Raw genomic sequence first — 22,096 nt, 5'->3', positions numbered from 1 at the left:
AATGGGAACACATAACAAACACATAGGGGGAGATTTACTAAAACTGGTGCACTCAGAATCTGGTGCAGCTGTGCGAAGTAGACAATCAGCTTCTAATTTAAGCTTGTTATTTTAACCCCTTCCTTGCCGGCGCATTGTAAAATGATGCCGGCAGGAACCCTCCCTCGATCCGGGTGGACATCATATGACGTCCTTTGTTCCCGGCGATCTAGGGTGAGCGCCCGCGGCACCGCTCATGACACGGCGCGGATGCCCGGCGGCCGCGATTGGGTTAGAACCCTCCCTTACTCTATCTAAAATGAAAAAAATAAAGAAGTTTTGCCTTTAGTTACACTTACTTACACTAAAGCTTACTGGGCAGTGGTTAATCCGAATAGCTGAGTGTTTTCGGGAAATCACAAAGGAAATAAGCAGTATACTGAGAAGGCAGCGAGGAAGGGGTTAAACTGCTTGGAATAGCTCAGCCTAGCCGTGGTAACTGGAGTTCCAGCATTTTGGCAGTGGTAGAGTGACATGGCATCTGCTGCGTGAAATAAGAGAGATTGCAGTCCTGATGTTTCTCTTACTCCTGCAGAACTGACAGGATGCACTAGAGGTCTTCCCAGCACCAAAAAAGAAAACTTGAAATTCTGGGAGACAAAAGGAGCTGAAGAGGAAATACGGATTCTGTGCCAATGCAGCAGCAGAAACGGCAGCCAGAGCTAGTGGAAGGAAACCTTCCTGTGTTTGTCTTTCCGACCGAACTAATATTTTACGCCGATGATCAGTCAACACACAAGCAAGTGTTAACGTTGTACAACCCCTATGAGTTTGCCTTAAAGTTTAAAGGTAAGTGAGATCAGCAGTCTCTGATATGTTGTGCAGATGTTTTCATTACTCTCCATATTATCATGGCTGTAAGATTCAACATCACAGCATGGAAAGAGTTAAAGGAGTGGTGTGTTTTTTTATAGTAGATGGGATTAGTTTATACAGCTTGACTTTGTTGCCCAGTTTAAAGTTAGACGAGAGAGCCTACAGAAAGACAGCAATCAGATCCGCAAAAAACACTGGAGTGCAGCTGTTCAATTTAACATATTCGTTTTACCTTTCATTTTGCTTAAGGCAAAAATGAGTCTAAAGAAAACAAAACTGATGAACTGTCAGTATTTCATCCTTAAAGCTGTGCTCCAGTTTGAAGATTTTATAGGCCTCCAGATCTGAACTCTCTGTGGGCAAGGAGTTGCATCTCTGCAAAGCTCTTTTGGGACTACATGTCCCATGACTCATTGTGGTGGTAGCTGTGGCAGGCAGGTGTGAAGTAATGCTTAATATTTGTCCTTTGCTGTTACTACAAAGTTTTTGCAGTGGATGATTTAAATTAACACTGAGGCTCGATTCACACTGGTACGATGCGGGAAACCCTGCGAATCCTGCACGGGTTCCCAGATCGCACCTAAATCACACAATGGTTCACACCGACATCTGCAAACCGCTGCGAGTGTCAATGTAAAGTTAATGACACCCCCAGATCGGTTCGCAGATTGCAGTGTGTACTGTGAAATGGTACAGGAAGCTGATCACATGGGTGTAAATACCCATGCGATCCGATTCCAGTGCAGACCAAGAAAAGGGCCCTGTACCATTTTGGTTTGAATGTGATGCAAATTCAGCCATACAAACTGTATGACTGGTATCGGTGCTAGTCTAAGAAAAATTCAGTAAACAGAAATGCACCCCACTCCAAGCTGCAAACCGCAGCCGCACATATGTGAACCCGGTCTTGGCAGGAAGTCAGATCAAACTGCAACAAAAAAAAGAATTTGGAGAAGGCTGAGAGCAATAGAAGCTACATTTTTTATTTAACCAGTTCAGGTCCACTCCATAGCAGTTTTGCTGCTACAGGAAGGCACCTGTGCACTGGATCACACACATATACACGTGATCTGGCTCATCCAGGCAGGAGGTGCGCATGCACGCTGCCAGCGGCCTGCTCCCACTGTGATCACACACACAGCGAGAGCCCAGCGATGTGTACCGCATACTCGATCTCTGTCAGCACCCACCGTTGATTCAGCAGAGAGATAGAATGGCGGCCTGCCTATGTAAACAAGGCAGATCACCGTTCCGACAGGAGGGAAGGCATGGATCTTGCGTCTCTGCAAAGCAGTGTCATCTTAAGAGCATTATAGGCCCCCGGGCAATACAGTGCACTGGGGCCCTGTCTACACAATTACGCACGAGAATTACTGACAAAAATTATAAAATTTACTGCCAGAACCACATTTTTTACTGCCACTGCAAAAAAAGTACCTAAAATTACAGTTTTCAGTGCCCAACAATGCAAATGTCAGTATTTAAACTATAAACATATAGCTAGTGCTATTAGAAATGTGTTTAAGTTAAACAAAAGTAAAAAAAAAAAAAAAAGTCTTCATTGACATGAAGGTCAGGTTACTATAACCCAGCCAGCACAGAGTTTCCTCTTACATCAGAGTCTGCAGGATTCCCCCTTACAGTGAAAGGGAACTCTTATGTAAAGGGGAACGCTGCAGATCATGATCTATGGAGGGAAGTCCGATGTGGAGGGGGGCTCTGGTGACCAGAGACAACCTTATATCAGAGTCCACTGCTTTCTCTTTCCCACTTACATCAGGGTCCGCAGACTGAGTTCCCCCTTGCATTGTAAGGGGGAATCCTGCAGACTCTGATGTGGGGGGTACTCTGGTGACCAGAGACCACCTTCCTTAGATTAAATACACTAAGGTAAGGGGGGTCACTAATATAGGAGGGGGAACCTTTATATCAGTGCCCCCTTACATTTTTGCATTCACTCCCCCCTTACATCAGCAACCCCCGCACTCGTGGAGGACCGGATCTTCTCTGTGATTTCCGCGAACTGGGCATGGGCAGTTCTAACCCGTCACTCTCCATAATTTTTTACTGGGGTTGCTGGGCAGCCGGTGGGGCCCCCCAGGCAAGCGGGGCCCCCGGGCAACTGCCCAGCGTGCCCAATGGAAAAGATGGCCCTGCTGCAAAGCCTCATAAAAGCACCTCCCACACTGTAATAAAACACAAGCTAGGCACGCAGTTAACCCTTTGATCACCCACGATGTTAACCCCTTTCCATCCAGTGTCATTAGTACAGTCACAGTGTATATTTGTAGCACTGATCACTGTATTAGTGTCACTGGTCCCCAAAAAGTGTCAGTTAGTGTCCTTTTGCACAAACCAATCAATATACGCGCTTTGGGATTTTGCCAAAGATATGTAGAATACATATTGGCCTAAATTTATGAAGTAATTTGCTTTGAATTTTTTTAATAGGTTTTATAGCAGAAATTAAAAATATATATATATATATTTTTCAAAATTGTCTGTCTTTTTTTGTTTATAGCACAAAATATAAAAACCTCAGAGGTGATAAAATACCACCAAAATAAAGCTCTATTTGTGGGGAATAATTACATAAATGTTATTTGGGTACAGTGTGGCATGACTGCGCAATTGTCAGTTAAAGTAATGCAGTGCCATATGGCCTGGTTATGGAAGGGGGTAAATCTTCCGAAGGTCAAGTGGTTAAAGTGTTCAACTATTAGCAGGGACTGGAGGGTGGGAAAGATGGCCGGTGTTTGTTCACCTTATGATTTTTCCTGAAAAGGTGAGCCAACACTTTAGGAATGCATACTTGAAATAGGATTTTTTAAATCACAGTTTAATTTCACGATAAACTTTAACTTCTGACCAGAATACATATGCCACTCAACAAGAAACAAGAAAACGGGTGTTAATAGGGTATTATTTGTATTACTAATGCAAAACCCATGGAAGAGTTCACCTTTAGTTAAATAACGTATTAAAATCAATAAAATATTATATTATATTACTACTAATTTCTATACCAGATATCTATACTTTAACCTCCATTTTTTTGTGCTTTTTAGATTAAAAATAAGCTAGCAGCTGATTGGCAGTTATAGGGCTAGATTCACATAGCCCGCCCTAACTTTGCGGCGGCGTAGTGTATCGTCTTTACACTACGCCGCCGTAAGTTAGCGAGGCAAGTACATGATTCACATAGTACTTGCATGCTAAGATATGGCGGCGTAGCCTAAAGCGGGCGGGCGTAAGGGCACCTAATTCAAAATAGGCTGAGGAGGCGTGTTTAATGTAAATTTTGTTTGACCTGACGTGATTGACGTTTTTTTGGAACGGCGCATGCGCCGTCCGCCTACATATCCCAGTGTGCATTGCGGCAACATACGTTTGTGAATAGGCGTATCTAGTGATTTATATATTCTACGCCGACCGCAATGGAAGCGCCACCTAGCAGTCAGCCTAAATATTGCACCCTAAGATAGGACGGCGCAAGCCGTCGTATCTTAGATAGGTTTAAGTGTATCTCTGTTTGAGAATACACTTAAACTTAGGTCGGCGTAGATTCCGAGTTAGGTCGGCGTATCTACTGATACGCCGGCCTAACTCTATGTGAATCTAGTCCATAGTTCTTACGTCCATCGCTGTAATACTCATTCAAATTGCCTGTTGAACCAAATAGGTGTATGAGTGGGTAGCAGATTTTTTACTTTGCTGGACACTCACAAGAATTGTACCTTTGGGGTTTGTTAGGCTTTAAGTAGGTCCCCTAGCAATCAGGTTGTCATTAATTTACAGCAGGTTTGAATAAGTAGAATGTTATATGATTGGCTTCCTGCTTGAAAGTAACAAGTCACAACCTTATATTTGTCACAACTATCTTGCTGTGTATGGTCACCATTACACATTTCATTGGCTGAAAGAACAGATTTGTTTACGGAGTAAGTAAATATTTTTGCATTCACGTGCATGAGCATCACATGACTAATGAACATGGTCCTAATGGAATGCAGAGATGTCAGAGTAGGCAGAACGCTGTGGATTAGCTCACTCAAGCACGCATTGTTTACTTCAGTGTTGTTGTGTTTCTAAGCCCAAGGCAAAAAAGAGTGAACCTCATGGGAAGAAAGGCAGGTTATAGATTAAGGTCAAGTGTGATCAGCTTGTGTCACATGCACTAACTGGCTGATGTTGGCTTTTCAGGCATTATTTTTTTTCAGAGGTTTTTAATTGAACTTTGAGGTAATTTATTTTTGTTGGTGCTTTTTTTTTCAATAAAAATTTAAATTTTTTTCCCCCAAATTAATACGGTTTAAACTTTTTTTTAATGCAAATATTTGTAATAAATAAACAAATAACGCTACTTCTTTCTCCTCTCCAGTTCTTTGTACGTCCCCAAACAAGTACGCTGTTGTTGATGCTGCAGGTGCAGTGAAGCCACAGTGTTGTGTTGACATGTAAGTACTATTCTCAAATAGTTGAATGTGACCCTGGCACATAATGAAAGACTCTCCAGCAAACACATACTTGAAAAGAAAAAACAGAATACTTACCTTGCTTGCTTCTGTCATTTTAACACTGCTCTGATCTAATGCCGCGTACACACGATCATTTTTCGGGTTGTAAAAACCAATGTTTTTCAGCCTCTAGAAAAAACGTGTTTTACAACTTCATCATTAAAACGACGTTGCCTACACACGATAGTGAAAAAAAGAAGCTAAAGCGCAGTGACGTACAAAACCGATAGACAGTACTATAAAGGGGAAGTTCCATTCGGATGGCACCACCCTTTGAGCTGCTTTAGCTGATTTTGTGTTAGTAAAAGACGATTTGCGCTTTTCTGTCTGTTACAGCGTGATGAATGTGCTTACTCCATAATTATTGGTAGTTTTACCAGAACGAGCGCTCCCGTCTCATGCTTCTGAGCATGCGCTGTTTTTTCACGTCGTTAAAGCCCACACATGATCATGTTTTGCAACCCGAAAAAGACATTGTTTAAAACGTCGTGAAAAAATAGAGCATGTTCGAATTTTTTTTTGTCATTTTTCAGAAAAATGCTCTGAAGCCCACACACCCACCCGAAAAATGATCGTGTGTACGCGGCATAAGAAATTGCCCCCTGAACTTCATTGGGAAACCGACACTCCCGAAACTGTCGATCTTAAGGGTCCCCCACAGTTATTAGAAGGAAATAGGCTGCCTAATATACTGTTGTGTGAAGGCTTGCCCACCATACCTAGTGATTCCAAAGACAGAAGGTTTTTAACTTAAAAGCAGAGGTCCACCATCTGCTTAAAAAATTAAAAGTCAGAAGCTGCACATACTGTAGCTGCTGACTTTTTATAATAGGACACTTACCTGTCCTGGAGTCCAGCGATGTCGACACCCACAGCTGATGTTTCCATCAGTTGTCGGGTGCTGCTGCAGCCATTGCGGGTAAGGTAACCTGACAGTGTAGCCTTATGGCTTTACGGATGCGCGAGACTCCGCATCTCTCTCCTATTGGCCCGGCGGCGGGGGAAGGAGGAGGGAGCCTGAGCGATGACTTCGAGGGCAACAGCACAGGCTCCCGGGGGTGGGGACAGGATACCTGTGAAATGTGCCCCCCGAAATGTGCCAAATGTGGAATCACTTTTGGGTGGAACTCCACTTTAATGCATTAAGGTGAAAAAAATAAACAGATCACCCCCAGCTCCCCTTATACTTAGCCTGGTGTTGATCCAGTGTTGTGCATGAGAGCAGCATTGCTGCCCTCTCTCAATGTCTTCATATGTTTAGAAGCAGCATCGGCCACAATTGGCCCCTGCTGCTGTCAATCAGAGCCAGTATGGGGGCAGGTGAATTGACACACCAAGTGCGGCTGAGGAGCGAGCCCAAATGAATTGCCCCTATAGCAAGAAGCTTGCTATAGATAGACTCACCAGGGGAGGGTAGCCAGGAGTGCCAGCAGGGGACCCAAGAGGAAGATAATCAGGGCTGCTCTGTGCAAAAAACATTGCATAGAACAGGTAAGTATACTTTGTTTGTTATTTCTTTACAAAAACATTTTTCCATTTACAGCCACGTTAAGTGAGCCGGTGCTGCCTTTCATTAAAAAATTAGATTAGTTGAAAAAAAGCAAGTTTTTTTTACTTATGATTTTCACCCTTGAGATTTCTACTCTGATTATATGAGTGATATAGGCCTATCATAATGGTTACGGAACTGCCCAGCCGTTTTACTGTTTATTTAATGACCTGGAGCTACATTGGACTGTATTTGTCTTTATGTCTTGTTTGTATATTTGTATCCTTATTTAAAAAAAATCACAAAAATTCTTCCTCTGTGCTTCAGTGTTATCCGGCACAAAGATGTCCGAGCCAGTCACTTCGGGGTTATCGATAAATTTCGCCTTCAAGTGTCCGAACAAAGCCAGAGAAAAGCACTGGGACGTAAAGAGGTAATAGCAATGCTGCTTCCATCTGCTAAGGAGCAACAGCACAAAGAGGAGGAGGAAAAAAGGTTCAAGGAGCATCTAGCAGAAAGTGTCTTCTTTGAGCAGACACCTTGCCAGCCAGGTCAGTGAAGTTATTCACCTTATATATTTAACTGTTGCAGGGAAACTTTAAGGCTAATTTCACACTGAGGCATTTTTCAGGCGCTAAAGGGCTAAAAATAGCACATGTAAAGTGCCTGAAAAACACCTCTCCTGCCACCCCAGTGTGAAAGCCTTGAATGCTTTCACACTGGATCGGTGCGCTTGCAGGACAGGAAACAAAAACCTGCAAGCGGCATTTTTGGGGCTTTGCGAGAGCAGTGAATACACAGTTTCTAAAACGCCCCTGCCATTGAAATCAATGGCCAGCGCTGCCAAAGCGCCTGCAAAGCGCTTCGATAGTGGCGCTTCACAGGCACTTTTAACCCTTTATCGTCCGCTAGCGAGGGTTAAAATTGCCTCTAAAACTATAGTAAAGCACCACTAAATAATAAACCGCAATAATAAAAAAATGTCTGTAAGAATATTTTACAAAATCCAGAGAAATTACTATCCCAATACCAAGAAAGATAAATATATGAATATACAAAACACAGTGAAACGTCCAGTGTACAGTGCAAGTCAGAATGGGAAAGATCCACAAAAGGATTATGCCGGCGTATCTACTGATACGCCGGCGTAATTTTTAATTTCCTGCGTCGTATCTTTGTTTTGAATCCTCAAAACAAGATACGACTGCATCTGTGATCGATCCGACAGGCGTACGCCGTCGGATCTAAGCTGCAATTTTTCAGTGGCCGCTAGGAGGCGTTTCCCGTCGAAATCCGCGTTGAGTATGCAAATTAGCTAGTTACGGCGATCCACGAACGTACGTCGGCCCGGCGCATTTTTTAACGTCGTCTGCGTTCGGCTTTTTCCGGCGTATAGTTAAAGCTGCTATACTGAGGCGTACTCAACGTTAAGTATGGCCGTCGTTCCCGCGTACAATTTTGAATTTTTTACGTCGTTTGCGTAAGTCGTTCACGAATAGGAATTTGCGTAGAATGACGTCACCGTCTTAAGCATTGGCGGGTTCCGGTTTAATTTCGAGCATGCGCACTGGGATACCCCCAGGGACGGCGCATGCGCAGTTCCAAAAAAACTTTGTTTACGTCGGGTCACGACGTATTTAAATAAAAAACGCCCCCATCACTACCATTTGAATTCTGCACCCTTACGCCGCAACAGATTCACTACACCGCCGTAACTTACGGCGCAAATTCGTTGAGGATTCAAACCAAAAAAAAGTACGTTACAGCGGCGTAGTGTATCTTAGATATGCTACGCCCGGCGCAATAATGCGCCGTTGTATGTGGATCTACCCCTATATATATAGTCCATAAATCACACAAATGTGCATAACAAGGTAAAGAATCTTGGGATTAATGCTTGTTCCACCACTACCTAGTGCACCAAAGCACCAAATAAATTGCACGCTTACCAAAAGGCTAGCTAGGTGAGCTTGCGGCTATATACCCAGCCAGGGCCTTTATCCAGGGGATTGCGGGGCGGCAGCTCCAAGATGGTCAAAGGATGGAGGGGAAATGCAGTGCGGATGGCTGGATTGGCTCAATCGTACAGTGATCACAGATTATGCTCAGATGTTTACCCAAAACAAGAAAAGGAACTTTCCATAGTGTAAATCCGATAAAAAGGCATTAAATATATAAAAAAATTACAATAAGAGTATTAAAAACTGCAAAGGTAGCCAGCCGCTTGCGAACGCCCGTTCGCTCAGAAGCACAAAAAGCGACGACGTCAGCACGTCGAGTCCTGGGGCACTTTCTGTGTACCTGAGTGTCTTTTAAAGAGTCAGTCCACCGAAAAATAATATTTCACTTCTTGGTAGATACTGAAGTGTCAAACCCCTGGCATTTTTTTTTATCTTCTCGGAATGCTATTTATGAGACCTCTATGGTTTAGTTACTTGGTTGTCCCACCAGCCATTATGAGGGGTCCCATTCTCCTTGCTGTATTTTTTTTAAAAATTGGCTCTTTTCTGCCATTGTTTCTGGTAAAACTCTGCCAAATGACTGTGAAATATACAGTAATATGCTTACCATGTTCTTCCATGAAATAATTGACACTTTAGGTGCTTAAGGTGAAGTAGCACAAGCACTCCAATATTAGAAAGGCTTATTAAAGTGACTTTGTCAATAAAAAATATGGGAGCCGACATTGCTGGCACTCTTTTAAAAATACCAGCTGCCTAGTTTCAATACTTTTTCAGGCACAGACCTCAAACAAGCGTGCTTTTAAAGAACATAAGAAAAAAGTTTTAGAATCCATATGCGTATGCTTGTTTCTGGTTATAAATCCCGAATCCAAAGCATCAGCATAATGGCCAGGCTACTGAAATTTTAAAAGAACGGATCAGAAATGGCAGCTTTATATCAGCAGAGATATTTATTTTTAGTGAATTTTGTAAATAAGTGAAATTTGTAAAACTCTAGCCACAGATATTGCACATAGCAATAGAACAGTTTTATTCTCATTGTTTCAGATATCAGAAACTCCAACTCAGGGCCCAGTCTGCTGATGATCTTCCTCGGCATGGTTTGCATCGCTGCACTGATGATGCCCACTATGGGTGAAATGGAATCTGTGGTGCCTCTCTACCTCCACTTAAGTGTGAATCAGAAATTAGTAGCTGCCTATGTTTTAGGTAAGAATACTTTAGTGGTAAAATAATATGCTGCAGGCTCTATTCTATCATATGTAGAGCATTGTTGTTGCTGTTGAGTGTTATTGGCCTCTTATATGCATTACCATTCCTCCCTATGCACGCATGGTTTGCTGAAAGCCTTACACCCACAACACACCTAGAATAGCAATAGATGTGAACAGAGTCCAACAGTACCATCCTAAAGTGGAAGCAGTTTTTTTTTATTACAACAGGTAATGGTTAGCCCTGTCTGTTTTTTTCACTTGTTCATTGATTTAGACAATGGCAAAAAAAAAAAAAAAAATCAGTGACCAGCCGATAAAACTCCTGCCACTCCCAGCATGCCTTTTTTTTCCTAGCCATTTTCTATTTCCCTCAAGAACTGCTTAGGCTGATTTTTATACGCAGCTATCCCAATAGGTATATCCTTAGCAGTAGCATTAGAGGCCACACCTGGACTTCACTGGACTGGACAATTGCAGGTATAGCCTGGAATGGGTTGTTTGGGCATCAGGATCTGCATTGTGGCACTTTCCAGACCTGAGTGTACTGGGAAACAACCCAGCAGACTAAACAACAAAAAATCTTTTCAGAAGGAGACACTCTACTAACAATCCAATGTTAATACAGCGATCTCCCCCACTGAGCTATTGTGTTTAGACAGGGGGATGCTCCCCCAACCTCCTTCTGCTAGAACACGCCAGTCAGCAGACCCTTTTCGGTCATGCCCCTTCGACAGAAGCCTGCTGAACAGGTTGCTTCTGTCAGACCGACTGCCGTACACGCGGTTTAAATGTCGGCTGGTTTCTATTGAACCGGCCGATGCCGTCTGATATTCGGCACATGTGTACTAGGCTTAAGTTAACCATGGAATTCTCTCTGGGTCCAGAGCCTTGGCACAGCCTCTGGTGTGACCCTGTCTTTGAATACTCACTCTGTCAGTAGGCCATGTAAGCCGAGCATCGGTAGTTACCTTAAATATTCCTATTTGCATTGTTTTACACAAAAAAGGCCAATGCTAAAGAACTGAGCGATGACGCATTCTTCTTGCAACAACGCCTCCTGCTACTTGTCGCAAGTGACCCTGTGACCTTCTTTGGTTTGTCTTTACTGTCCACCTACAGTAATCTAGTCACTTCTGGACCCCTCCTGCATCCAGCAAAGCCAGTTTGTGGGAACCCAAAATTTAGCTTGCTGTGGATATTTCATTACCCCATCCTACAAAGTGCTAAAAATTCCTGTAGATGTGTCTGTTTGAAGATTCTTTCCAAAACGTTGTTTTCTATGACTGGCCCTGCATTACAACCTATATTGACCGCGATGATCGTCTGTTCTTTAAGCTCCAGACAGCCCCAAGCTTAGATTTTTTTGTTATTTAAGTCTATTTTGTATTACTGTTGCCAACCCCTCTTTTGGACACCCCAGTTGTTTCTGAACCCTGTGTCTCTTGGTAAATGAGAAATCATTTTGTTTTTGTATTTACTCTAAAATCTATTTCTTGGAGTGTATTGAGGGACACAGGTGTCAATGATCTTGCTTCTAGTTTTGCTTTTCTACAGAATTGAGACATGTTGGAAGTGGGAAGGGTTATACCAACTGGTAATTTTTTTTTGTTTGCCTAGATTTTGTGTCCAAATCCTCCTGTATGTGACAGTGTAACTCAATTGTCCAAATTCCCTGTCCCTCAATGAACTCCAATACATACATTTTGTATTTACAAATATCAATTTTTTTATTGCTGTATGCATCCTTAGAGCTCATTCACTCAAGGGGCGACTTGGGATCCGACTTGAAGTCCGCCCCAAGTCACGCTGTTGAGAAAAGCAATTGAAGTGAATGGAGCTGTGTTAATGTACACTACTGAGTCACTCCAAATTCAGAAAAGGTTCCTGTACTACTTCAATCCGACTTCTAGGCAACTTGTACCCATTGATTTCAATGGAAGTCGCCTCAGAAGTCAAATCACTGTCTTAACAGAAGCAACAATACAGGAAGAGGACATACATTTCTCAGGCAAACCCCTCCCCCCACAGAGATGATTTTTGTTTGATTGGCCATTGGAAAGCCTCCTGTCCTGGAGGCGACTTGAAGATGCATTGTAAGCAGGGCCGTCTTTACCGCAGGGCAAATGGGGCAGGTGCCCTGGGCCCTGTCACTGTTGGGGGCCCAAAGCAACCCCCTTTAAAAAAAAAAAAAAAAAAAAAAATTTTTTTTTTTTTTTTTTTTTTTAGGGGTCCGGAGGCCCCTAGGGGCCCGGAGCCCCCCAGGGCCCCCGATGGCAACCCCCCAATTTTTTATTTATTTTTAAATAAAAAAAAATATTTTTTATATATTTTTTATATATTTTTAATATATATTTTAATATATTTTTATTTTTTATTAAAGGGACAATTTTTAGGGGTGCCCAGGGGCCCGGAGGCCCCCAGGGCCCCAGATGGCAACGCCCCTTTTTTAATTTATTTTTAAATAAAAAAAAATATATTTTTTTAATATATTTTTATTTTATTTTTAATTAAAGGGCCATTTTTTTTTAGAGGTCTGGGGGTCCCCAGGGGCCCGTAGTTCCCCAGGGCCCTGGATGACAACCCCCCTTTTTTTATAAAAAAAATATTTTTTTATATATTTCTTTTTTATATATATATATATATATATATATATATATATATATATATATATATATATATATATATATATATATATATATATATATATTATATATTATATAATATAATATAATATAAATGTTATTATTATTAAAGGACCTAGTGGTCCCCAGGGCCCCCGGATGGCAACCCCCCTTTTTTTTTATAAAAAACATTTTTTTTAAATTTGTATTTCTTTTTATTTCTTTTATATATACATATATATATATATATATATATATGTATATATATATTTTTTTTATTATTAAAGGGCTCAGAGGTCCCCAGGGCCCCATGTGGCAAACACCCTTTATTTTTTTTATAAATGTTTATTTTTTTATTTTTGTTTATATATATTTTTTTATTGAAGGGCCCAGAGGTCCCCAGGGCCCTGGATGGCAACCCCCCCTTTTTTTATTTATTTTTATAAATGTTTCTTTTTTATATATTTTTTTTATTATTTTTTATTAAAGGGCCCAGAGGTCCCAGATGGCAACCCCCTTTTTTTGTAATTTATTTTTATTAAAAAAAATTATTAAAGGGCCCAGAGGTCCCCATGGCCCCAGATTGCAACCCCCTTTTAAAATATATTTTTTATATATATTTTTTATTTCTTTTTTTCTTTTTATTAAAGGGCCCAGAGGATGGCTACACCCCTTTTTTTATATATATTTTTGTTTACTTCTTTTTTCTTTTTTTGTAAAGGGCCCCCGCTTCTAAATTGGCGGCAGCCCCCCCCCCCTGCTTCTCAATTTCAGGCGGCAGCACCCCCCCCCATCCCGGTTCTCTGCTCCAGGGGGCCCATGCCTGAAGATGTGTAAGTGGCCCCATAATTCATGATGGCGGCCCTGCCGCCCGTTAAGCCCCTGTGCTGCCCACAAATCAGGCTGAAAATCATCAGCGGCACGCAGCCAGTGACAGTACTGCTTACCTTCCCAGTGTTTTAAAATGTACAGCACCCCTGGCTTCCCTTTAGACGTGCACTTCTCCCTTCCTGCCACTGGGTGCTGCTTGTATATAAAAGTGAATTAGAATGTGATTTTATAACATCCCCAGTTTGCTCTTCCTGAGGCTGACTTCTTCATGTCCTGCTCCTCAAGGTATGTCACTGTTTGCTAATCTATATTCTAAATAGAAGTTTTCTGTAGAGTGTGCCCAAAGTCTTTATAATATTTGATGATTCACTGCAGGTCTGGTCAGTGTTTTAAAAAGTTCCTCTATTTTACACATGGCATGGCATGGGGTCACAGCACCGTCTGTCCATTCTGCTTTAGCACCATGGGACCCCATGCCATGCCATGTGTAAAATAGAGGAACTCTTTAAATCACAGACCAGACCTGCAGTCCAGGCTGAGTAAGGCCTCAGAGCACATGGCATTACTGTCTGTATTTAACTGCTTGATGGGCTTATTTTGGGCCTGGCTGGTTCACATGTATGTGTTTTGGCGGCCCACATTTGCGCAGGCATAGCAGCCCATTCATTTGAATGGGCCGCCATGCCTGCATTTCCTGCAAAGAAAAGCGCATGCCTCATGTAATAGGCACGCCTATGCCCATCAAGCACTGAAATACAGCACTGTCTGTCCATTCTGCTGTCTGCTGTGACTTATCTGCAGTTCCCGCACTGTCAAACTTGCTGCATTTTTAGACGTTTAGGTCACGCTTTTAAAAACACAGTGCGTTTGTGTGTGCAAGAACTGCAGGTAAGTAGCATGGTGCAAAAGCAGAATGGATTTCAAGGCAACTGTATTTAAAATGCTGAATGCACCTTTTTTCTGCAGGAAACAAAGGCATGGCAGCCCATTCAAATCAATGGGCTGCTGTGCCTGCACAAATGAGGACCGCCCAAACATACATGTGAACCAGCCAGGCCCAAAATAAGCTGGAGGGGGGCCCAAAAAAAATGTTTGCCCAGGGCCCAAACCATATTAAAGACGGCCCTGATTGTAAGTTGCCTCATGTCGCACTGTGGTGCAAGCTCAGGTCATTTTCAGGTAGCCTCACAAAGAGTCGTGTCGCCCCTGTGTGAACCGGCTCTTTCTGGGGATATTCTGTCTCTCTGTGTAATCAAGGGTTAGGAAGAAAGTGGAAATATCAACAATAAGGACACAGACACCAATTAAAACCTGAAGGAGGTTCTTAAGCATCCTCAGTGGAAAAAAGTGTTGGTTGGACTTTCACTTTGAAAGCTCACATTGTTGCACTGAAATCTATTATACATTTTTCTGTTGAAATAAGCTTTGTGAAGCCTTTTTACTTTGTACATATTTAACACAGACCAAGCCAAAGCAAAGATATGGCGTCAGTAGACTATATTGTAAAAGTAGCACATGTCCCAGCAGGCCCTCTTCTGTTACTGTCAGGATGTTGTGGGTAGACCTGCTATTGACTTGGTTTGTCTCTGTTATTAAAAATCCACACATTCTGTTCCATGTAGTCAGGTAGATAATCTTCCAATCAAACACATTCAGTACAAACACAGACGGTGGTCAGGACTTGGGGCATTCAGGTGTAAAGTGAAAAGCAGAACTTGGCATCGTCACCGATATTATCTATGTGTAGCCTACCATGCAAGGATACAGGTCTGGCAGTGGCTGCACTAAATTGTTGTATTAAAAGGTTTGCAGACCTGTTTGGGCTTGCTTATAAAGTTAGTTTAACAATCCTTAATTTTGTGGTAATAGTGTCTGTAATAGTCTGACAAGTTGCACCATTCATTAGCTCTATGTTAGATAACTGTTTAACATCCCACAAATCATAGCTGTATTTGCATCTAAATTGGCTACATAACGTCTTTGACATTTTGGAGGAAAAAAATGATTAGGAAATCTAATAAAAAAAATAAAAACATGTGTGACCACTAGCATTTCATAGCTGTATGGGTCTTAACCAGGGAAAACATCAACTTCCATGATGAGGCCGTAAGTGCTTCCCCTATTCAATGTAAGCTGTTTAGCATTATGTCTTGAAAGAGGTGGACATAAAGTTGGAGAGAGAGAGTGTGCAGGAGCCTGACATTGCACACGTGATTCATTGATTGTGGGTGCAATACTTTGCAGGCTCCCGAGTGAAAAATAGTAATGCACATTTTTTTTTTTTACTTGCAAAATGATATGCTTTTATTATTTTTGATTTAAAGGTGAACTTAATTAACTTAACTTTAAACGCTTCCGGGCTGCCCACCGCATATATACTGCAGCAAAATCACATACCTGTACGTGATTTTGTGCATGCGGTATAGGGGGCGTGCGTACGCTGCTCCCGCTATGATTGGACACAGCGGATCCGGCGGCTGCGATGGAGAGACGGAGCACCGGTCTGCCTATGTAAACAAGGCAACACATGGATCTCTTAGGGAGCAATAGAGAGATCTTGTGTTTCAGCTAAGCTTTAGCTCCAGTGTATCTGTTCCCCACTCAGTAAGCACCTCCCAGGGACACACTTAACCCTTTGATAGCCCCTGGTGTTAACCCCTTCCCTGCCAATGTCATTTATACTGTGACAGTGCATTCTGTTTGCACTGATCACTGTATTGGTGTCACTGGTCCCCAAAAAGTAGCACTTAGTGTCCAATTTGTCCACCGCAATGTCACAGTCCCACTAAAAATCACTGATCACTGCCATTACTATTAAAAACAATAAAAAAAGTACCTAAATATATCCCATAGTATGTACACACTATACCTTTTTGCGCAAACCAATCAATATATGCTTATTGGGGATTTTTTTTACCAGAAATATGTAGCAGAATACACATTGGCCTAAATTGACGAAGAAATAAGATTTTGGGAATGTTTTAGAGCAGAAAGTAAAACATATTGTTATTTATTCAAAATTGTCAGTCTTTTTTTTGTTTATAGCACAAAAAATAAAAAGTTAGTGTCCAAATTTGTCCACCGCAATCCCGCTAAAAATCACTGATCACTGCCATTACTAGTAAAAACAATAGAAAAGTCCTTAAATATATCCCACAGTTTGTAGACACTATACCTTTTGCACAAACCAATCAATATACACCAATTAGGGATTTTATTTACCCAAAAAACGCAGTGCCGTATCGCAAAAAATGGCCTGGTCAGGAAGTGGATAAAACCTTCTGGAGCTGAAGTGGTTAAAGTTATCCTTTTTGCAATATTAGCTTTGTAATATGTTAACGGAAAAGCTAGGGAGGATAATTAAGTTAAAACCAAAATCCAGTTTGTTTCCAAACCATTTTTGCTTTGCTGTAGGTGTAGTGGGAAAGGTCAAAAAATTTTTGTTGTGTATATCCCCACTGGAGCGATTTCTTCTCTTCTTGTGCTGAAGATGGCGTTACACGGAAGGAAGTGATGGGATATCCTTCCAAGTAGTGGGGAAGGAGAAGAATCAAAACATTTTGTATAAGAAAGAGCAGTGGCGGCCCGCCCATAGGTCTACAATCTAGACATGGCGCTTCATTTGCAGGCTTTTATCTTGCCTATGGGCGCATTGAAAAGCGCTGATATGCTTCCCGTGCCTCTCTATGAGCGCCGGGAGCATTACTACTGTGACTTCCGGCCATTCGTCTTACAGACGAAAATCGGAAATGACGTCACGCGGCACTTTCTCTGAAGTTCACACTGCCCGAGCGGAGTGAAGCTGGCGCTGCTAAGGTAAGCCAGCCAAGCCACAGAATTCAGTTCAAAATGGATTTGATTTGATTGATCGCCCCATTAGGTCATCAGCGGACAGCGGTGCACTGCCTGATCCCCACCCATCCACCTTGGATCCTGTTATTGTATTTAGACTGCTGGGACTTGTAGTTCTCCATCATCTCCTGGGGCTCAGGTGCATGCAATCCACCATCTATGGGACTACAAGTCCCAGCAGTGAGAAAAACAAATGGTGGATTGCATGCACCTGAGCCCCAGGAGATGATGGAGAACTACAAGTCCCAGCAGGTTATAATATAAAGCTCCGAGGTGGATGGATGTCTGGACAGTGACAATTGATGGGCACAGTGGTGACAATTGATGGGCACAGTGGTGACAATTGGTGGCACAGTGATGACAATTGATGGCACAGTGGTAACAATTGATTGCATGGCACAGTGGTGACAATTGATGGCACAGTGGTAACAATTGATGGCATGGCACAGTGGTGACAATTGATGGCAAAGTGGTGACAATTGATGGCATGGCAAAGTGGTGACAATTGATGGCATGGCATAGTGGTGACAATTGATGGCATAGTGGCTGTGTTTGATGGCATGGCACAGTGGTTGCGTTTTGATGGCATGGCACAGTGGCTGCGTTTGATGGCACAGTGGTGATAATTGATGGGCCCAGTGAGGCTGCAATTGTTTTTTTTTTTTTTTCGTTTGCGCCCCCCCAAAAAATTTGAGCACCAGCCGCCACTGAGAAAGAGGATAGTCTTTGTAAGTTTACTCCTACCATTACCCCCCAAAAAATTAAATAAAACTTAAATAAAACTTGAGGTTTTTAAACCAGCAGAAGATAAAGTGGCACATTGTACCTTAATGGTTGATGTGTAGGGGAAGTTAAAGAGTAACTGAGCAAAATAAAAAATGGCATATAGAATTAGTAGTTAATAGCTTTAAAACAGAGTTTTTTTTTTTTTTTAGGACCCCCCATTTTCATCCTGCCAGTAGATTCATTGATTTTCTACTTCCTGTAACAGGTCAAGCTGCCCAGCAGAAGTGGAAAGGGCCTGAGACAGACCACATTACTGCTGGGGGTGCTTACAACAGGGTTAGCCTTTATGTATGTGCCTCAGACCTGTTGTAACTGCTATAACAAGTCCACAGGCAGGATCATCAGACAATAAAACTGTACTATGGGGGAACTTATTTAAACAGAAACTGCTGTGTTAATGCTAGTGGCAGACTGCATCATATATGTAATGGTTATAGATCAGGGTATATGAGGGAACATCCCATGATGAAAACCACTGTTTGTACCACAATTTTGCAAAGGGTAGTGCTCACTTTATCTTCGCTGTCAAGCTTGTCTCACACCACACAGCTTAGCTTAAAATTCTTCCCAAACCAGCACTACATCCCCTGCTTGGATGGCCTGAACTACGTTGACTTCATTGGAATGCTTGTCCACCGCCCCTAAACCTGCTAACACTTCTTTAAATCTCTGATGACTACATGCCACCCATGTGCAGTGCCTTTGCAATGCAGAACTGGGAAGATTTTTTGAAGTAAGATTGAGTTGCCAGGCAAGTTATACAGTGAAGGTCTCAATGGAGTTGCAGTTCAGGTAAGTAAAATCCTAAGCATAGCACACTGAAACTGTACCCTAGCAAGTTTCTTGTTAAGCAAGCAATCTAAATTTCAGTAAAGATTGCGCAAAGCCACAATTAACTTTTGAATATTGCGAATCAGGGGTCAATAAATTAATTTGTAGTGCAGTGCCTTTTCTAAGCAGCAGGGGGCCCTCGACCCAAAAATACAATAGTAGGACTGACACCTGAAGGCTGAAAATGGGTAGTACAATGCACTATAACTCAGAAGAATGCTAAGAGATAAACAGTACCCCCCCCCCCCCCCTTCACCTCCTTATGTATCAAATAAGGCAATGCTGCACTTCACAGTATTTCTGTCAGCAAGTTTTTTGTCTTCTTTTGGCATTTATTTAGGAACAAGTGTAACTTTATATAAAAACCCAGCAACCTAATTCTGCAGCCCAGAATCAATAAGTGAAATGTAATAGAGTAGTTTAGATGGCTATAAAAAAGGTATTACACTCAGCAAATGCACTTAAAAGAAAATGGTAAATGCTATTATTCCCTGTGGTCCTTTCACATCTGCAGTTTGATGCATGCAGCAGGGTCTCCTAATAACCATTTGAACTTATGGAAAGCGGGTTCTGCCGGGAGTGGATAGAGAAGAGATGGGTTTGTATTTTACAATCCAAAAAGTTACACTATTGTGTTTCACTTTTTAATGCAGAAGCTGAAGATGTATGTCTGGATGAGAACCAATGCATGCTGAGAAATGAAAAAAAAAATTCCTAATCATACAATCACAGGTCACAGATTGACAGGTGATTGGACGCTGGCGATTAGCAAAGCTTAATTCAGCCCTGCATGACTCCTCTCACTCCCAGCATTGCTTGTGTCCTTAGATGATGGGCATGCCTCTCTCTGGTAAGAAAGCTTCCCCATCTGTTATTCAATTTGCAACTCCCTTGGCAGGGAGTTGCAATGCATGAGTTTGCTGGTATTGTACTGTACAAGTACAGGGCCTTGGTCTGCTGCGGAGGAGCCCAGTCCCTGAAGACTCTGATCATGCCTGATCTGGAAAGGGAAGGCTGAGCCACTCTGAAACGATCACACTGTAAATAATTTGCCCGCTGTTGTGTTCCTGCTTTCAGGCTCTGGGAAAGCGTGGTTGTCAGGGTTTTCCCACTGAAAATGGGGAGTGGAGGTGTGTGATTGGTTAGGGTGCCTGTGGTAAACACAGAGGTTGCCATTGTCCTGCATTGTTGATTTGCAAGTGTTGCCAGCTGGGTCAGACTGTGCTTGTGTGGGCATCCATTACATCAATTCAACCCGATATATGTGTTTCTCCCTGGAATGCATCTCAGTGATTCTCACAAAATTGGTCCATGAGGGCATGGTACTTGGACACAGGCTGTGGGCCCTACTGGATCGTCAAGACTTTCTTTCTCTAGGGACCATGTTCCATCCTGGTTTATGGAACAGGATGCTTTCGGATTGACTTTCTGGTCTCCCCCACTGCCAGGAAAATTCTTTTCCCACAAGGTTTACCACTGCACCTGGAAAGCATACTTTGCTTGGAGCAAAGGGAGGAAGCTTCACCTTAGAAAGTACTCTGTGGGATGGGATACTGAAAATCAGGAGAAAAGGTATATGGACAGCTGCACACCAAAAATAACCTTAGAAGGTAGCCTTTATTTGTGCAAAAGGATAAAAGCACTACAAAACACAGCAAGCAGTGAGATATATATAGCTGACGTGTTTCGCACAGAGGTCTAGTGCTTAGTCATATTAGCTATGACTAAGTACTAGACCTCTGTGTGAAACGCGTCAGCTATATATATGCCACTGCTTGTTGTGTTTTGTAGTGCTTTTATCCTTTTGCACAAATAAAGGCTACCTTCTAAGGTTATTTTTGGTGTGCGGCTGTCCATATACCTTTTCTCCTGATTTTTGCCTTGTGCATTGCCAGCACCCACAGTTTCTGAGGAGGACATTGATTGCTTATTGCACTCACCTGGAGCGGCGGTCTTCTTTTCTCCATTCCCTTGTGAAAGCTTTTATCCAGGTTGTGTGCCTTTCTCGTGGCTATTACCCCTGTCAGGAGAGTTTCTGAACTTTTGGCCTTTTTCTGTAAGAAGCCATTTATTGTGCTTCACAAGGACAAGAAGACCTCAAAACACCTTTCTGCACAAAGTGGCTGCAGCTTCACATTTAAATCAGGATATTGTGTTACCATCATTTTCTCCAGCTCCTAAACATCCTAGAGATATTGCTTTCCACAGTTATGATGTGGTTAGTGTTGTGCAAGTTTATCTACTTTACATATCCTTAATGTATCAATCTGATTCTCTGCTTGTGTTGCTTTATGGCCCCTGGAAGGGAGACGCTCGATCCACAATTGCTAGGTGAATTCAGCAACTTATTATTCAGGCGCATGACCTGAGGGGGAAGGTTTCTGTTTTCCTTTAAAAGCTCACTCCACCTGAAGTGCTTTGTGGTCTTTTCAGCATCACGCCTCGGTTTCCCAAGTCTGTAAGGGTGCCACCTGGTATTCTATGCACACATTTGCAAAATTTACAAGGTGGAGATTTTCAGGCCTCAGTGGATGCTGTCTTTGATTCGTAAGTTAGTGAGATAAGGCAGGGAAAGGGTTATAGAGTGAAGGGACTGACTGAAAGAAGCTGCTGCTGACCTAACTATTACATCACTGGGAAACTGGTTCCTTACATTTGTGGTCAGTTGGAGAGATTTCAGTGGAAAGAATGTGCTGTTACAATGGTAGGAAGTTGTTATAATGGCACTCTTTACCTTTTCACTGACATATAGTAACTATTATATTGGTGGTAGCACTTGTCATGTAAACAAACTACCAGTGGCTATGGCAGCCAGAAGTCTGTTTACATTTTAGCTCCTGGTTGTCAGATATGTAGTAGGAATGATTCGGACAGCTGTATAGCCACTCAATCACTTCTACATGTGAATGAAGAGGTCATCCAACTGTCAATATTTTATTTAACAGGATCTCTGCTTTCAGAAAATATATGTTTTGGAGGTCTTAAAGCGGGAGTTCACCCAATTCGTTTTTTTTTCTCTTTTCCCCTTAGCTTCATGCTCGTTTTGTCTAGGGGAATCGGCTATTTGTTTTAAAATATGAGCCGTACTTACCGTTTTCGAGATGCATCTTCTCCGTCGGCTTCCGGGTATGGGTCT

At 42.3% G+C, this 22,096-nt stretch overlaps 1 protein-coding gene across 1 annotated transcript in view; it reads left to right on the top strand.

Moving 5' to 3' along the window:
• The window catches only part of MOSPD1 (motile sperm domain containing 1), a 62,080-nt gene that overhangs the window by 38,586 nt on the left and 1,398 nt on the right, over window positions 1–22,096 (top strand). The window contains exons 2-5 of the mRNA XM_040323735.1: window positions 575–828; window positions 5,237–5,312; window positions 7,189–7,412; window positions 9,873–10,034. Of these exons, the coding sequence (XP_040179669.1) occupies window positions 675–828; window positions 5,237–5,312; window positions 7,189–7,412; window positions 9,873–10,034 (616 nt within the window). The 5' untranslated portion in view covers window positions 575–674. The remainder of the gene's footprint in view (window positions 1–574; window positions 829–5,236; window positions 5,313–7,188; window positions 7,413–9,872; window positions 10,035–22,096) is intronic.

This window comes from Rana temporaria, chromosome 9 (genome assembly GCF_905171775.1).
Source record: "Rana temporaria chromosome 9, aRanTem1.1, whole genome shotgun sequence".
Lineage (NCBI taxonomy): Eukaryota > Metazoa > Chordata > Amphibia > Anura > Ranidae > Rana > Rana temporaria.
This window is presented reverse-complemented; position numbering and strand designations above follow the sequence as displayed.